The following is a 13,653-nucleotide window of genomic DNA, read 5'->3' as shown; positions in this document are numbered from 1 at the left end:
ATGCTGATTTCTCTCCCCCACTCTCTGGTTTCAATCCGGATGTTGCATTGTGATACTTTTTCTAAGCATCACCTGTCTCAACTTTGTGTAAACATGCTAAAATAAAACAAACTGCCACAATGTTGAGCAGTAGAGAGGAAGGAGTAGCTGGGAGAGGAGAGGAGCCAGAGGACAGGAAAGAGAGGGGAGAAAGGCAGAAGAGAGCTGGGAGAGCAGAGCTAGCGGAGATCTTGGAAAGACATGGAGAGATGGACTGGACCTAATATATCACTAAAAGCAAGTATAATGTGGGAAATCTAAATGTTAGGAAACTATGAAGGCTTGAAGTTTTAGGATGGACTAACTATTGCCCAGCATTGTGTTCTAGGTTAAGTAAATAAAACCCGGTCTCTGTGTGGTGTTTTGGGTATACAGCTATTTAGGACTAACAGCAGCATTACTAAAAGATAATTAATAGTAAATTTTAACAGCAACCTACAACAGGTAGGTCAACTCAGAGCCCTGGATCTGGGCCTGGGTGGAAGCTGCACCCACTCCTCCAGGGCCAACTCTCTGCTTTGCCCAGGCAAGGGGTGAGGACAGCTCTCTGGCTCTCGTGACCTGGGTGGAAGGGTTGGCTCACCTGCATCCCCGACACAAGGGCCAGCTCCACTGTGCTGTCCAGGTAAGGTGTGGGACCGCTCTCCTGAGTGCTTGCTCAGGCTGCTGAGGTGAGGAGCAGGGTCAGCTGACACAGGCATCGAGGGGAGGGGCCAGCTTAGCACTGTGCTGGAACATCAACATGGCCTTAGGTGGCAGCCCAGACTAGGAACATCTTCATGGCCTTTGGTGGCAACAAGGGCCTTGGACATCAACACAGACCCTAGCAGTAGGACCATGGACTTGGATATGGCCGCTGGCAGTAGCATGGGCCTAGATGTCACCATGGCTTCAGGTGGCAGCATGGGATACTCAGATCAGTATGTCTCCTTGCGTCAGCATGGTCCTCAGACATCCACATGGTCTCAGGGAGCAGCCCAGACCGTAGACATCCACATGGCTGTTGGAGGTAACTCAGACCACGGACATCAACACATACCTCAGCTGCAGAGGGACCATGGACCCAGCCATGCCCCTCAGTGGCAGCCCAGGCTAGGATATCACCATGGCCTCAGATGGCGGCACAGGCCCTTCAGATCAGTTTGGCCCCTGGTGTCAGTAAGGCCTCCGGCCATCAACAGACTCAGGCAGGAGCCCAGACCACTGACATCCGCATGGCCCTCGGTGGCAGCTCGGGCCACAGACATCAGTACAGACCACAGCTGCTGCTGCGATAGGGCCACAGATCAGACAGGGCCCTTGCTGGCAGCAGGGGCCTGGACCTCACCACGGCTTCTGGTGGTTGAGCAGGCTTCTAATCTTCACCTGTTCCTCATCACCACTGCATCTCCAGTTCTGCCTCTCTCCACAGCACAGAAACCACTGGGCTTCCCTCTCTCCTCCCTCTTTCCACTGTGTATTCCATCTTCCCCTTCTTTCCGTCACATACTCGCTCATCGAAGTGGTACCCACATGGAGCCAGGATGGGTGCTTTGGTGTCTTCCTTTAATTTGATTTTAATGATTTTAAGTTTAAGTGATCCATAGGGGCGGATAGGGATGCATGGCTTTAATCCCAGCACTCAGGAGGCAGAGGCAGGCAGATTTCTGAGTTCCACAGAGTGAGTTCCAGGACAGCCAGGGCTATACAGAGAAACCCTGTCTTGAAAAACCAAAGCAACAACAAAATTATGTGGTCCAACAGTGCAGGTAGAGAACAAAAGAAAGGCTTGGAGTGTGAAAACTCAGAATCGCTCTGCTCTGGTTTTCATGCTCCCTAGATGGTGTGTGCTCCTGCATGTGTGAAGCCACTAAGGACCTGTGGAGTCACTTCCCACTTTCACATCCCACAGTGACGGGCCTGACTCAGGCAGCTCTGGTCTCTAAGTCGGCTTGTTTTTAATGCCGAAGCCCCCAGCCTGGTCTCTAGTTCCTCTACAGACATCTCATTCCACCAGGACATCTTAGCTTGTTGTCTGAAAACTTGGCAGACGTTTCTGCAAATTAAAGTAAATCACATCCCCAGGTTTCTGAACCAACTTTTAAAAAAATACACAAGCGGGGCATGACAGTGCTCTTTGCAATCCTCAGTCCTGAGTCTTCCGTTGGGAATTCTTGCTTGCTATGTCTATCTTACTCCTCTGGGCCCTTAGGGAGTCATATTTATGCACAGGGGTTACTGTTGGCCTAGCAGATGTCTCTAGTGAAAGAGGAGTCACGTGGTTTCCATTCTTGATGTTCCTTGGCAAGTGCCACACCTGATGAAGCCGGACACATTAGGCCAAATACTTCTAGCTGGCAGATCACTCTGTGGTCCAGCACCTCCACTCTCCCCATCGAGGACCGAGGACCGGAAACCTCCCTAGTCCCCTCCTTAGGGGGGTGGCAAGACTGCCTATCATTTGTCACACCTCTTAGCTCTCTAGGGGGCAGTAGAACATTACAATTAATTAAAGGCTTCCGGAAAGACAGCTGCCCAGGTCTAAAGGCCACCTCTCACTCCCCACCAGTGTAGCTTTGGGCAACTAGGCCCCTCCACCACGTGGGGACAACAATGGCGCATCCTTCACGGGAACCTTATAAAGATCAAGCAAGTGGCTTTTCACGAGGCGTTTATTTACAGCGGTGTTTGTCACAGGGTAAGTGCTGTGTGACTATGAGCTGCTTCTATTACCATCGGCAAAGCTTTTTCATTGGTTTATTTGACAAGCTCCTGGAAAAACGTTTTCTTTCCTCTTTGGAAATCTCTTGGGAAGCTCATCAGAGCCTTCTACTGATGCTTGATGTCCAACCTCGCCAGATTTCTCTATCCCCACCACCGTTGTTGGCCTGGTTTGGACTCGGCTTTCTTCCACTTAGGCAGTAGGGGGAGCCTCCTATCTCATGAAATCCTGCTGGCTTTTCATGGTGGTGTCCGTTTCCCTTCCGGCCTAATAATACACCTCAGAGGTGTGAGCTCTTTCAAGGCCCACCTTTGTACATCCAGAATAAACAAACGAGACAATGCCCTTCCCTCTCAGTTCAGCTTCTTGGATGCAACTGGCCCTGTTGTCTTTTCCTCCCAGCTTCTGACCCCCTCTGGGCTCTGCCTCAGTGGTGGGGGGCCCTTGGGCGAAGTAACTGATAGTCTCTGGAGGCGCTAATATCCAGGGCCTCCTGACATCCCGGCTCAGCTACCAGAGCAGTGGAAACAGGTCCAAGACCGTAAGCTGAAATTTTCTCCAGGCCTGGGTCTATTTCTCATTGTAAGAGCCTGGGTAATCCACGCTCTCCTCTAATGTCAGGTTCTCATTATCAAGGGGTTGAACTAGCTTAGCAGTTCAAACTTTCCCTTCCATGAATAATAAGCTGGATCAATGTGTCCTGCAGTTGAAATCAAAGGTCTCTCTCTATTGCTTTGTGCAGTAACAACAGTCATTAATGTACAGTGTTTTCACACACACACAGGCGCGCGCACACACACACACACACACACACACACACACACACACACACACACCAATTCTGAATCAGGCGCTGCCACCCTCAGCGTTAGAACACAGTACAAGGTGCAGTCTAATTCTGAAAACAACTCTGATCTAAGCCTTCTGTAGGCCATTCTGAAATACGGGAATGAGGCTTTCAGATGTTTTTCCATTTGAATTCTGGGAACCATGGGGCCAGGTGGATGCCAATGGTTCTTGCAAGGTTACATCTGTTTTCAGGGGATAAAAAATGTGGATAGAAGGACACAGCTGGGGCTCACAGGGCCATGTTCCCACTGACCTCAGCACACTATTGGTGCATGCAATACAGCTGTGTCCCCCAAATTAAGCATTCATTTGAAGGACATTCTATGAGTCCCCCTATGAAAAAACCATTTCTGTAAGGGTCCCCCGCACCCACAACCCATAATCAGCATGTTTATCTGGTGTAAGTGAGATTGTGGTTCCAAGGACCTGGGCTGGGCTGCTACAGAGGAAGAGATGGAGTTTGAAGCTATGGACCTAGCATCACCTGCCCACTTCACAGGCCTCTGTTGACAGGTGGGGGGTGGGTGGAGAAGCTGAGATGGCTTCTGGGATACTCTTGGTGAGCAAATTGTGAGGCCCTGGGAGGCCAAAGCAAAAGGGTTTTCCAGGATAGGTGGTAAGGCACTGGCAGGGTAGGGGTGAAGACAGAGCTGGGGTGTTCTCAAAGTTGGGGACAATTTGGTCCTGACACAAATTGTCAGGTGAGGGGAGAGGTCCCAATAGCTCCAGGCTTCGGAACCCTCGGCTAGGCGGCAAGGACAGATGGGCCTCCGTTCATTGCCCTGCTGGGAGGCTGGCTTTCTCCGTTCTTCATTGCTTGGGCCCTGCATTCCCTGGTTCTGGGGACAGGGAAGAAACCCAGTGTGCCAGCGGTACTGGCCCTGTGGATGACCATGGCAGAATCTCAGGGAACTGTAGGGCTAGGCGAGTTCTCCTCGGTTAGCGTGGCAGTGTATTTGGTCATCTTGGCAGTGAATGAGTTTAGAGTATAATAGCAAAGGAAGGAGACCCCATAGTGACCTACTACCCTGGGACGGAATAGCACAGACTGGCAGCAGGATGAGATGGGGCCAGGGGGGGGGATTGTGGGTAGGTTGTGTACCCTTTGTAGGCGGGGGTAGGATTTCCCAGCAGGCTCTGAGCAGGTAGGGCTAGAATTGGGGGAGGTGCAGGTACCTATCCCTGAGGAATGGGCACATCTCTCCTGCCTGCCTCCCTTGACACAAGCAGCAGCCCCTTGTGGTAGGGGCATCCCTGGGCCCGTCTCTGCCTTCAGCCTCTGCCCTCTACCCCCACTTGAGTTTCTTTGTCAAATAAGCAGCAGGCCTCTCATAGCAGAGGTCTCAAGGAACAGGCAGGACCTGTGGTCTGCAGGAGGAGAGCTGGTGTCTGGCTGGGCAGGAGAAAGGATGGGCCAGAGGGAGGACTGAACTCTGGAAGGGGAAGGAGGCACTGCTGAGCTGCCATCAGCCGAGGGCCTGGGCACAGGGCCCTGGAGGAGAGGCCCCACCCAGGCACCACCTCGGGCCACCCTGGTCAGGAGATCTCATTGCCGAACACCTCCAGCACGAGGGGCGTGAGCTTCATGCTATTCTCCGGCTGGAAGGAGAGGGAGCGGTACTGTTTGGAGTGTTCCTCGTTGAGGCTTCGAAGGTCAGCCAGCTTCTGGATCATCTTGGCATAGAGCTGGTGGCTGCCTGGGGGTGGGTGGCGGCAGCGGATATAGGTCTGCAGAGTGTTGGATAGGCGGTCCTGGATGGCTTCAACCAGCTTGGGGTCCTGTACCCCAGGCCGGTCTGCGTCACGGGAGATGGAGGAAGACACAGGGATGCTGTTTCACAGTATCCATTCACACAGGCACCCCAAGTCAGCACCCCCCCCCCCCGATGACACCCTCTGCATTTGGGACCAAGTCCTTTCATGGGCTCGTCTGGTCCAGTCTCCCCTCGCCTCCCTCCTTCTGTCTCTAGGTTCTGTCCTCGCTTTGCTATTCAGGTCCTTGGTACTCAGCAGATCTCCCTGTTGCCTGGACATCAGCTCTTATCTCTTTCGCTGCCTGACTGATTACCAGGGAACAGACTCAGAGCCCCTCCTGAAGAGGGCAGCTCCTGACATCCGCCATGCCCCAGGGCCACATCAGGGTCGCTCCTGTATCATCCTGCCATCTTCACACTCAACTCTCTCGTCATACTGCAAACGACTTGATACCAGCATTCGTCCCCCGCTAACCTTCACGGGAGAGAGATCTGTGCCATGTGCTGTGACTCCCTGTGCCTCTCCCCACTGTCCAGCCATAGTAGCTGCTCAGTAAATCATTCCTGCGTGTGTGACTGAGTGAGGGCATGCCAGCCGGGCAGCAGAAGGGAAGCTTATGCCTACCCTTTGGCCTTCCACCTTGGCACTCCTGGGCACAGTCCCACTAGTTTGTCCCCTGTGGACATATAGTCCAGGCTGAGTTAGGGCCGAGTCCTTTGGGGTTTATCACCAATATAGCATCTCCAAGACTACAACAACTTCCTTCCCAGTCTCTTCCCCACACTGGGTCACAGCCCACAGCCTCCAAAGTCAATCCAGGCAGAAGCAGCCACTATTCTCCAGGGGTTTCTGGCCTGCCTGGGGGTGACTGGAAAGTTCACCTGAGGCCACACGAGAACAGAGTCTAAGACTGGCAGCACCCAAGGCCTATATATGGTTTGTGGAACCCTGTTCATCTGGTTTCTCAAAGCGCTATGATGAATCACCTTGGCCTCTGTGAGACAAAGCCACATGTGTTGAGTGACCCCTCCACATGCCACACAGCCTGTGCAAGCCCAGCAAAGTGAGCACTTCCTTATTGGCCTCTCTTGTTCGCTTCTCCTCCAGAAAGTCCTGCTGTCTCTGAGCAGGCCTTTGTCTCGTACGGTCAGTCCCTGGCATGTCCCAGGTTTCCCACTCCCTCCCTGCTGGGCTCCGTACCTGGAGAGACGATGCAGATGGCCATGAGCAGGACGTGTTCTTCCTCATGGAGGTCCAGCTTCTTCAGCCCCACCTGGAACTTTATGAGGGGCTCAATCAGCTCCAGGGTGTGCCCAGCTGTGAGAGAGAAGAGCCAGGGTGAGGGCCGAGGCATCCACCCTACCTGAAACCACCCCTGGGAACTATCCCTTCCCTTCTCTGTCTTTGCTGTTGCCCAGGTCCCCCGTCAGAGTGCCTGGTCACAGCCCCAGGAGTCCAGAGGCAGGAGAGAGCCAGAGTCTGGGAGCTGGGGAAAGAAGAGGTGAAGCCCAACCGCACCTCTGGTGACATCGGAGACATCATACTTGTAGTCCTGGCTGCCACAGTCCCAGGACATGTCATCCATGGTGAAGGACTGATTGGAGCGTAACATGATAACCTCGATGGCGCTTGACTTAAGCAGCACAATCTGGTCTTCAGAAGTGAGGTCCCTGGTGGGGAAGGCAGGGAGGGAGAGGTCGGTCAGGGAACCAGTAAAAACCTTCAAGTCACAGGCACCTGTGGCCTGTCATCAAGGCATTCCAGCCTGGCTGGAAGGTAAGAGAGTGTGTCTGGATGGGGGAGAACTCAAGGCGGGTCCAGTGGCTCTCTGGCTGATAGCTGAAGCTACGGTGGACAGGGAGGGGCAGCCAAAGGAAGCTCCATCAACGCCTCCTGTGTGGGCTTCTCCTCCTCCAGTCATCCAGCCCTCCTCAGCAGCAGCCTTAGCCAACTCTGTCTCCAGGACACATCGAGCCCTTGACTTCACTCCTGCTCCCCGCTAAGACTGCTCTGGCCGAGAGCTCCATCGTTTTTGTTTTGGTTGTATGTGTAGGTGTGGAGGCCAGAGGTGGATGTCCAGTTTTTCTACTGGACGTCTTGTTTGGGGGCAGGGTCTCTTGCTGAATCCAGAGCTGGCTGTCTCAGGCTGACTACCTGGCTGCTGAGCTGGCACTGGGGTTCTACATGTGTCCTACCACATCTGACTTTTGGGTGGGTGCTGTGGACTCAGGTGGGTGTCTGAGCTCAGTACCTCATGCTTGCGCATCATGCACTTGATCTACTGAGCCGGCTCCATAGCTGCGGAGGTTTGAATGAGAACCGGTGGGCTCATATATTTGAATGCTTAGACCCTAGGGAGTGGAGCTGTTTGGGAAGGATTAGGGGGTGTGGCCTTGCCGGAGTAAGTGTGGTCTTGTTGGAGAAAGTGTGTCACTGGGGGTGGACTTTGAGGTCTTAAAGAGCCCAAACCAGGCTTACTGGTTCGCTGGCTGCCTGCTGCTTGTGGATCAGGACGCAAAGCTCTCAGTTACTGCTGCAGCATGCTTGTCTGCTTCCTGTCATGGTGATTATTGACTCATGCCCTGAAACTGTAAGCAAGTCACAGTTAAACGCAGGAGTGACCTTGACCACAGAGTCTGTTCATAGCAAGAGAAACACTAAGACAATGTCCCTCTCCATGGTTTGTGCAACAGCCTTCTACTTAGAAACCCGGACTCAAGCCTCTCATTCATCTTCCCTGTTGCTGCTACAGGGCAATGTTATTCTTGTGCCCAAGATCCTCCTTAGGATCAAACACTCCAAGATCAAGCCCAGACTCCACAATTTGGCTCTGGTTGGTCTTTCCAGGCCTCTTTCCCATCACAAAGGCCACCACGCCTCCATGGTTGCAACACAGGGCCACTCTGCATCCAAATGCTCTGCACTCCCACACACCAGGCCTTTGAGGATGCACAGTTTCAGTGAGGAACAGCTCTTTCTTTTAACCTTATTTTTACATTATTTCTCTTGTGTGCACGTGGAGGCGTGCATGAGCCGTAGCGCATGAGTGGAGGTCAAAGGGCAACTTGGGAGTCTCTTCCCTCCTTTTACCATGTGGGTCCCCTCTGGGGTTGAACTGAGGTTTTTCTTGTGAACCGTCTCACCAGGTTCAGAAACACCTTCTTTTAAGCTCCATGACACCTTTCTGGTCTTCAAACCAGTGTGTTCTCCTGTGGAGCTCTCTGCCCCCAGCAGTCTGGCTGAATCGGCAGGCTCAGTTCTTTCTCCAGCACCAGGGTATCTCGATGGTGCTCAGCTTCGACCCTTCCCTTCCTGTACTTGCCTCTGCCTCTGCTGGTTTTGTGCTCTGGATCCTGGGGTTCTCCGCAGCCCGGGGTGGCTGGAGTTCCCGCTGCCTTCTGGGAGCTGGGATTACCACTCCCAGCTCCAGCTTCTGTTTGTAAGCTACCTGGGAGCCAACACCACCTCTTAATTGCCTTATTGTTTCCCAGAGAATGATCACTGAGCCCCAGGTACAAGAGGATCAATAAACATGTTGATGTGACTTGCGCTGTTCTGAGCAAGAGAAGGGCTTGTCTGAGCAATGGCAGGGAAAAGCAGGTTGATAGGCCAGCTTGCTTCTGGCTTTCCCTCCTTTTCCTTTCCTGACTGTCTAGACTCCCCTGTAGGAGTCTTCCGCAGACAGGCTAAAATGCTTTCTGCAGCACTCTCAGTACGTAGACGCAGGAAACAGTTGATAGATGACGGGAGGGAGAAGGCTTCCATGGCTAGATGGCTGGCCAAGGATCAGGACGGAGAAATTCCACAGGTACCATGGTTGCAGGACTCGCATTGGAGACTTCAGGGCCAGCTCCACTTCTGCATGCTTGATGAATGACTGGGATGCGGCCTCTGTAGATTTCTCTAAGAGCCACACTCACAGCCTCTGGGTCCAGCTGTGAGGCCGTTAGCTAGCTCCTACGTCTTCTCCTGAGCTACAGCCAATCGGGGCAGACACTTGTGCCTGTCCTAGCAACACACGGAGCCACGGGATTCCTCCATGGTCTATGAGAACTCCCAACTGTGTGGGTTTTTTATTATTTTTAAAAATTATTTATTGTTACTATTACTATTGTGTGTGAGAGAGGGGAGGTGCTCATGGCACACTTGTGGAGGTCACAGGGACACTTTTGGAGAATCAGTTTTCTCTTCTTTCCTTTCACTTTGGATTCTGGGAACCTGACCTCAGGGTATCAGGCTTGGGCTGGCAAGCACTTTCATCAGTCTTGGATTTTTTTTTTAAGAGAACTCCTGTGTTCTTCTTTCATCTTTTTAATCTTTGACAAACAGATTAACAATATGGTATCTAAATGCTCTAAATACTCAGTGTACATTCAAAAGTAAAAACTAACGAGGTGTAGTGATAGCATTCAGGAGGCTGAAAGAGGGGCATCATCATGAGTTTGGGTCCAGCTTGGCCTACACAGGAAGTTTCCGGCCAGCCTAAGCGTGGTGAGCCCCCCTGTCAGACACAAACAAATGCTAACAACCGTCTCCATTTTAGCTCACTCTTAAAATCTTTGTAAATTAAGAAAAAGTATAAAAGCGAAAAGATAAACCCAGCTCATTTCTTAACAGGCTGTATAATATTGATCACAGCAGCCTGCTGTCTGGAAAGCTGGATTTCAGTGGGATCAGGGTTTCTCGTGATCCGGGCACGCTACTGCTGTGAGGGAAGTGATGGTGACCCAGCATTACACCCATAGCTGGGAAACGCAGGGGCTTTCTAAGTAAGCATCGTTCCCAGAAAACTGGAAAGGGAGCCTGTTCTCCTGAGGCGAGTACCGGCTCAGGGTCTGGCCAAGTCCTGTGTCTCCCAGCCTACCCTGAGTCTCTACTCACAATGTGGCCACTTCCGGGCCCCTGAGGTGTTCCCTGGAACTATGTTGCTGTCTGGCCCCTCCCTGCACGGTGCTGTACCTCCAGCAGGTTTCCAGCATCGTCCTTATCTGTTGGCAGCCATTGTTCACATGTCTATCTCTCCCATCAGACACTGAATCCCTGGAGGCCAGAGATGGTGTTCTAATCGACTCCTGTCCCTCACAGTTATACAAGAGAGTGGCTGGATCGAAGGTTAAACAATTGTGTGGGGAAGAGCAGAGGGCAGGTAGGGCACTGGGCCTCCAGGCCTGTGACTAGATAAGGAGCCCCCGGAAAAGGAAGCGGCAGTGAGGCCCCTGAAGCTGCGCTGGAGCAACGGCACCTTCCACTGCTCGGGACAGCAGCCGTATCCATGGCTGCTCCTGGCTGACACCACCTCCTCCATGTATTTCATTCGCACAAGGAGAGAGGCTTGTGGGGGAGCCGGAGCAGACTGAAGAATGGGAGGTATGACGGAGCAGGGCCAAGGGCGCGCTACTGTGCAGTGCACGCCCAGAGCAGCCTATCCTGTCCTGCCCTAGGCTGGACCCGTGCCCACGCTGCAGTCCCATCCCATCCCCACTCCCCTCACCCACACAGAAGTCTCACCCTGCCTCTCCCCACCTGTCTCCCTCACCTTCGGGCAACAAGATCAAAGCTGCCAGGGATGCAACTACTGTTCTCAGAAAAGCACAGCCCTGTCGTGTGGAAACCGCAGACAGACCCAGATTGCTGCCGGGCTGGCTGCTGTCCAGGCACAGCATCCCTCTGTCTACTCAGGGTATCCGAGCTCATGTCCTCCAGCCAAGGCCTGGTCCATTTTTTGTTATAAGGCACTGTGCTCTGAGGCTTCTCAGGCCGCCATGAGGAAAGAGAAGCCGACTGGCCCTCTCCCACACTATTGTGAGGAAAGACAACCCTAACAGAGGAGAGTGCCCCTCAGAATCCGGTGGAAGGCAGCTGCTGCCAGAGGTCTTCAGTACCTCAGGAGTGTTTTGTTTTATTTCTAGTTATTTACACAAAACAAGACTTTGGAAGGCATGGAGTTTGCAAAAAGCAACACGAAGCATGATAGATAGAAGGAGTCGGAACTTGTGCTCAACAGAACGTGTTTGCCAGATCCATGTCACGGCTCTGTGGATGAACCAGGCCTCATCCCGCACGGGATGCTCGGTGTGTCCACCTGGCTGACGGAGAGGCCCTTGCCCCCATTGCCACAGCTGAAAGCCCAGTGTAGTTGGTGTGTGTGTGTGTATGTGTGTGTCTCAATACTGCTTGTTGTGTTTCTCTTCTGCATGTGAGACTCACTGATCCAGTCTGAGTTGGTGAGAGGTATAAAGCAACACACAGCCAGTCGTTTCCTGGCAGAAACCAACTGGGAGGGGCTGCCTGAGCCCTGTGAACCACCATTGTTGAGAGGTAGTGTGGTAATTTAGACAGGAACTAATTGAGTGCTTTCCCTCACAGTGAAAGGTTGACAAGACCAGGAGAGGCACCTCGTGTTAGCTTCTAGCTAAAGGTAGCCAACGCCGAATCACTTCCAGCTCCGGGGACTCAGAACTGGACTTGAGTTTCAGTGTCTAGGAAGCAGTCTGGCCTCAGCTGTTGCTACCTGGGGAGTGATGATGCATCGCTTTGCATTGACAGGGTTCTTCCTGTTTCTTGACCACATGATGTGCGGGTTTTATGGAAGTGTTCCCATTGATCTTTTGGAAACTATGAAGGTATCAAATATACATAAATATAGATCTAACTATACTTCAATATATATATTAAAAGTGACAGTGCTGTATTGTTGTAAGACTATTTAACACTGAATGGATATTCAAATATAAGTAACAAACATGGCAGAATGTTATTTTTATGCATGTGTGTATATGTAAATATATATTTTCATATATGTGTGTGTATATATATATGTGTGTGTATGTGGTGTGTGTGTGTGTGTATTCAAGTATGTACAGATATGTGTGAGCATGTGTGAAGGTCAGAGGTTGATGACACTAAATATCCTTCTCTATCTCTCATCATTTTATATATTGAGGCACGGTCTCTCTGAGCCCTAGGGCCAGCTGATATGGCTAGTCCAGGTAGGCAGCTTGCCCTGGGGATCCTATCCCTCTATGAATGCTGGGATTACAGGACTACCTCACTTACCTGGCTGTTTTTTGAACCTTTATTTTTATTTTGTATGTGTGGATGTTTTGCCTGTGTGCATGTTTGTATATCACGTGCACACAGTACTTGTGGGGGCAAGGGTAGGGTATTAGATATCCTGAAACTGGAGTTACAGATAGTTGTAAGCTACCATGTAGGTACTGGGAATTGAACTTTGGTCCTTTGGAAGAGCATTAACCGTTGATCCAGCTCTCCAGTCCCGATCTGGATCTCTTATGTGGGTACTAAGGATCTGAATTCTGGTCTTCACGTTTGTACAAGTGTTCTTAACCACTGGGCCATCTCCCCAGCTCCGTATGCAATCATTATTAAAACAAACGCTGGCAAGAGTGAGCAAAATCTGCATGAATGAATCTGTAAGGCAAAATGCCTACTGTAGTAGAACTCTTTGTGCCTCCTTATGCTGGTAGGAAGGGCTTGGTGTGATTAGGAGGGGGCATTTTTGCAGATTTGAGTGAAGCATGGTCAGGTCATGCTCTCAGCACAGTGCTGGAGAGCTAAGTGTGCTAAAGTATGGTGCTGGCCTGGTCCAGAGCTTCCTGTGTGGGGGTGGGTGGGCCTGAGGCTGTGTCTGGGGGAAGCAGAAGAGGGCTGCAAGCACCTTCTAGGTCCATGTGTGACTGTGACAGTTTCCCACACCTTTCTGGAGCCTCTTACCTGAATCCTGGGATCATCTTGGCAAACCCGATGACCTTCTGGATGCTGTAACTGACGAGGTCAGCCAGGTGGGGCAACATGGAGAGCTGGGACAGATCCAGAGTCACAGAAGGGTCGTCAGCGTCCTCTTCATTCAGATCCAGGTTGAAGTTGGATGGTTCCATCATGTCTGGGGAAGATGGGGAAAGAGAGGGAACTGCTGGATGACAGGCACAGGCCAGGCTCTCCCGTGAGGACCTTGTGGAAGCAGAGTCAGCTGATTATCCAGCAGTGACTGCCTTTTCCCAGGGTCACTGTTCCTCCTCAGGCGCCCCCTGGGTCTCTCCCCATCTCTTATCTTAGCTATTTAAGACAGTAAAACCAAGCAGCCAGACATAATCAGGAAAAAATACTTCTCAGCTATAATTTCACAAAGCATGCAATTTTCCCAATAATCTCAATTTAAAAAATGTGTTTGGGACCCCTCAGCCCACGGGGCCAAAAGCTCCCTTTGTTATGGTCAAGTAACTACAAGGCAGAGAATATCTACATTTTCCAACGATACATTGGAATCAAGTAAAAAGCAGATACTGGTA

General features: G+C 51.7%; 1 protein-coding gene across 1 annotated transcript in view; it reads right to left on the bottom strand.

The window, feature by feature from the left end:
• Positions 1–2,672: 2,672 nt before the first annotated feature.
• Positions 2,673–13,653, bottom strand: part of Vdr (vitamin D receptor) — a 47,280-nt gene continuing 36,299 nt past the window's right edge. Inside the window, exons 7-10 of the mRNA XM_055627052.1 lie at positions 13,079–13,247; positions 6,863–7,014; positions 6,545–6,661; positions 2,673–5,385 (exon numbers count right to left, since the gene is read on the bottom strand). Coding sequence (XP_055483027.1) covers positions 5,126–5,385; positions 6,545–6,661; positions 6,863–7,014; positions 13,079–13,247 — 698 coding nt within the window. The 3' untranslated portion in view covers positions 2,673–5,125. The remainder of the gene's footprint in view (positions 5,386–6,544; positions 6,662–6,862; positions 7,015–13,078; positions 13,248–13,653) is intronic.

Source organism: Psammomys obesus, unplaced genomic scaffold (genome assembly GCF_907164565.1).
Source record: "Psammomys obesus unplaced genomic scaffold, mPsaObe1.curated_primary_1811, whole genome shotgun sequence".
NCBI classification, from domain to species: domain Eukaryota; kingdom Metazoa; phylum Chordata; class Mammalia; order Rodentia; family Muridae; genus Psammomys; species Psammomys obesus.
The sequence above is the reverse complement of the archived record's forward strand: the minus strand, read 5'-3'. Positions and strand labels throughout refer to the sequence as shown.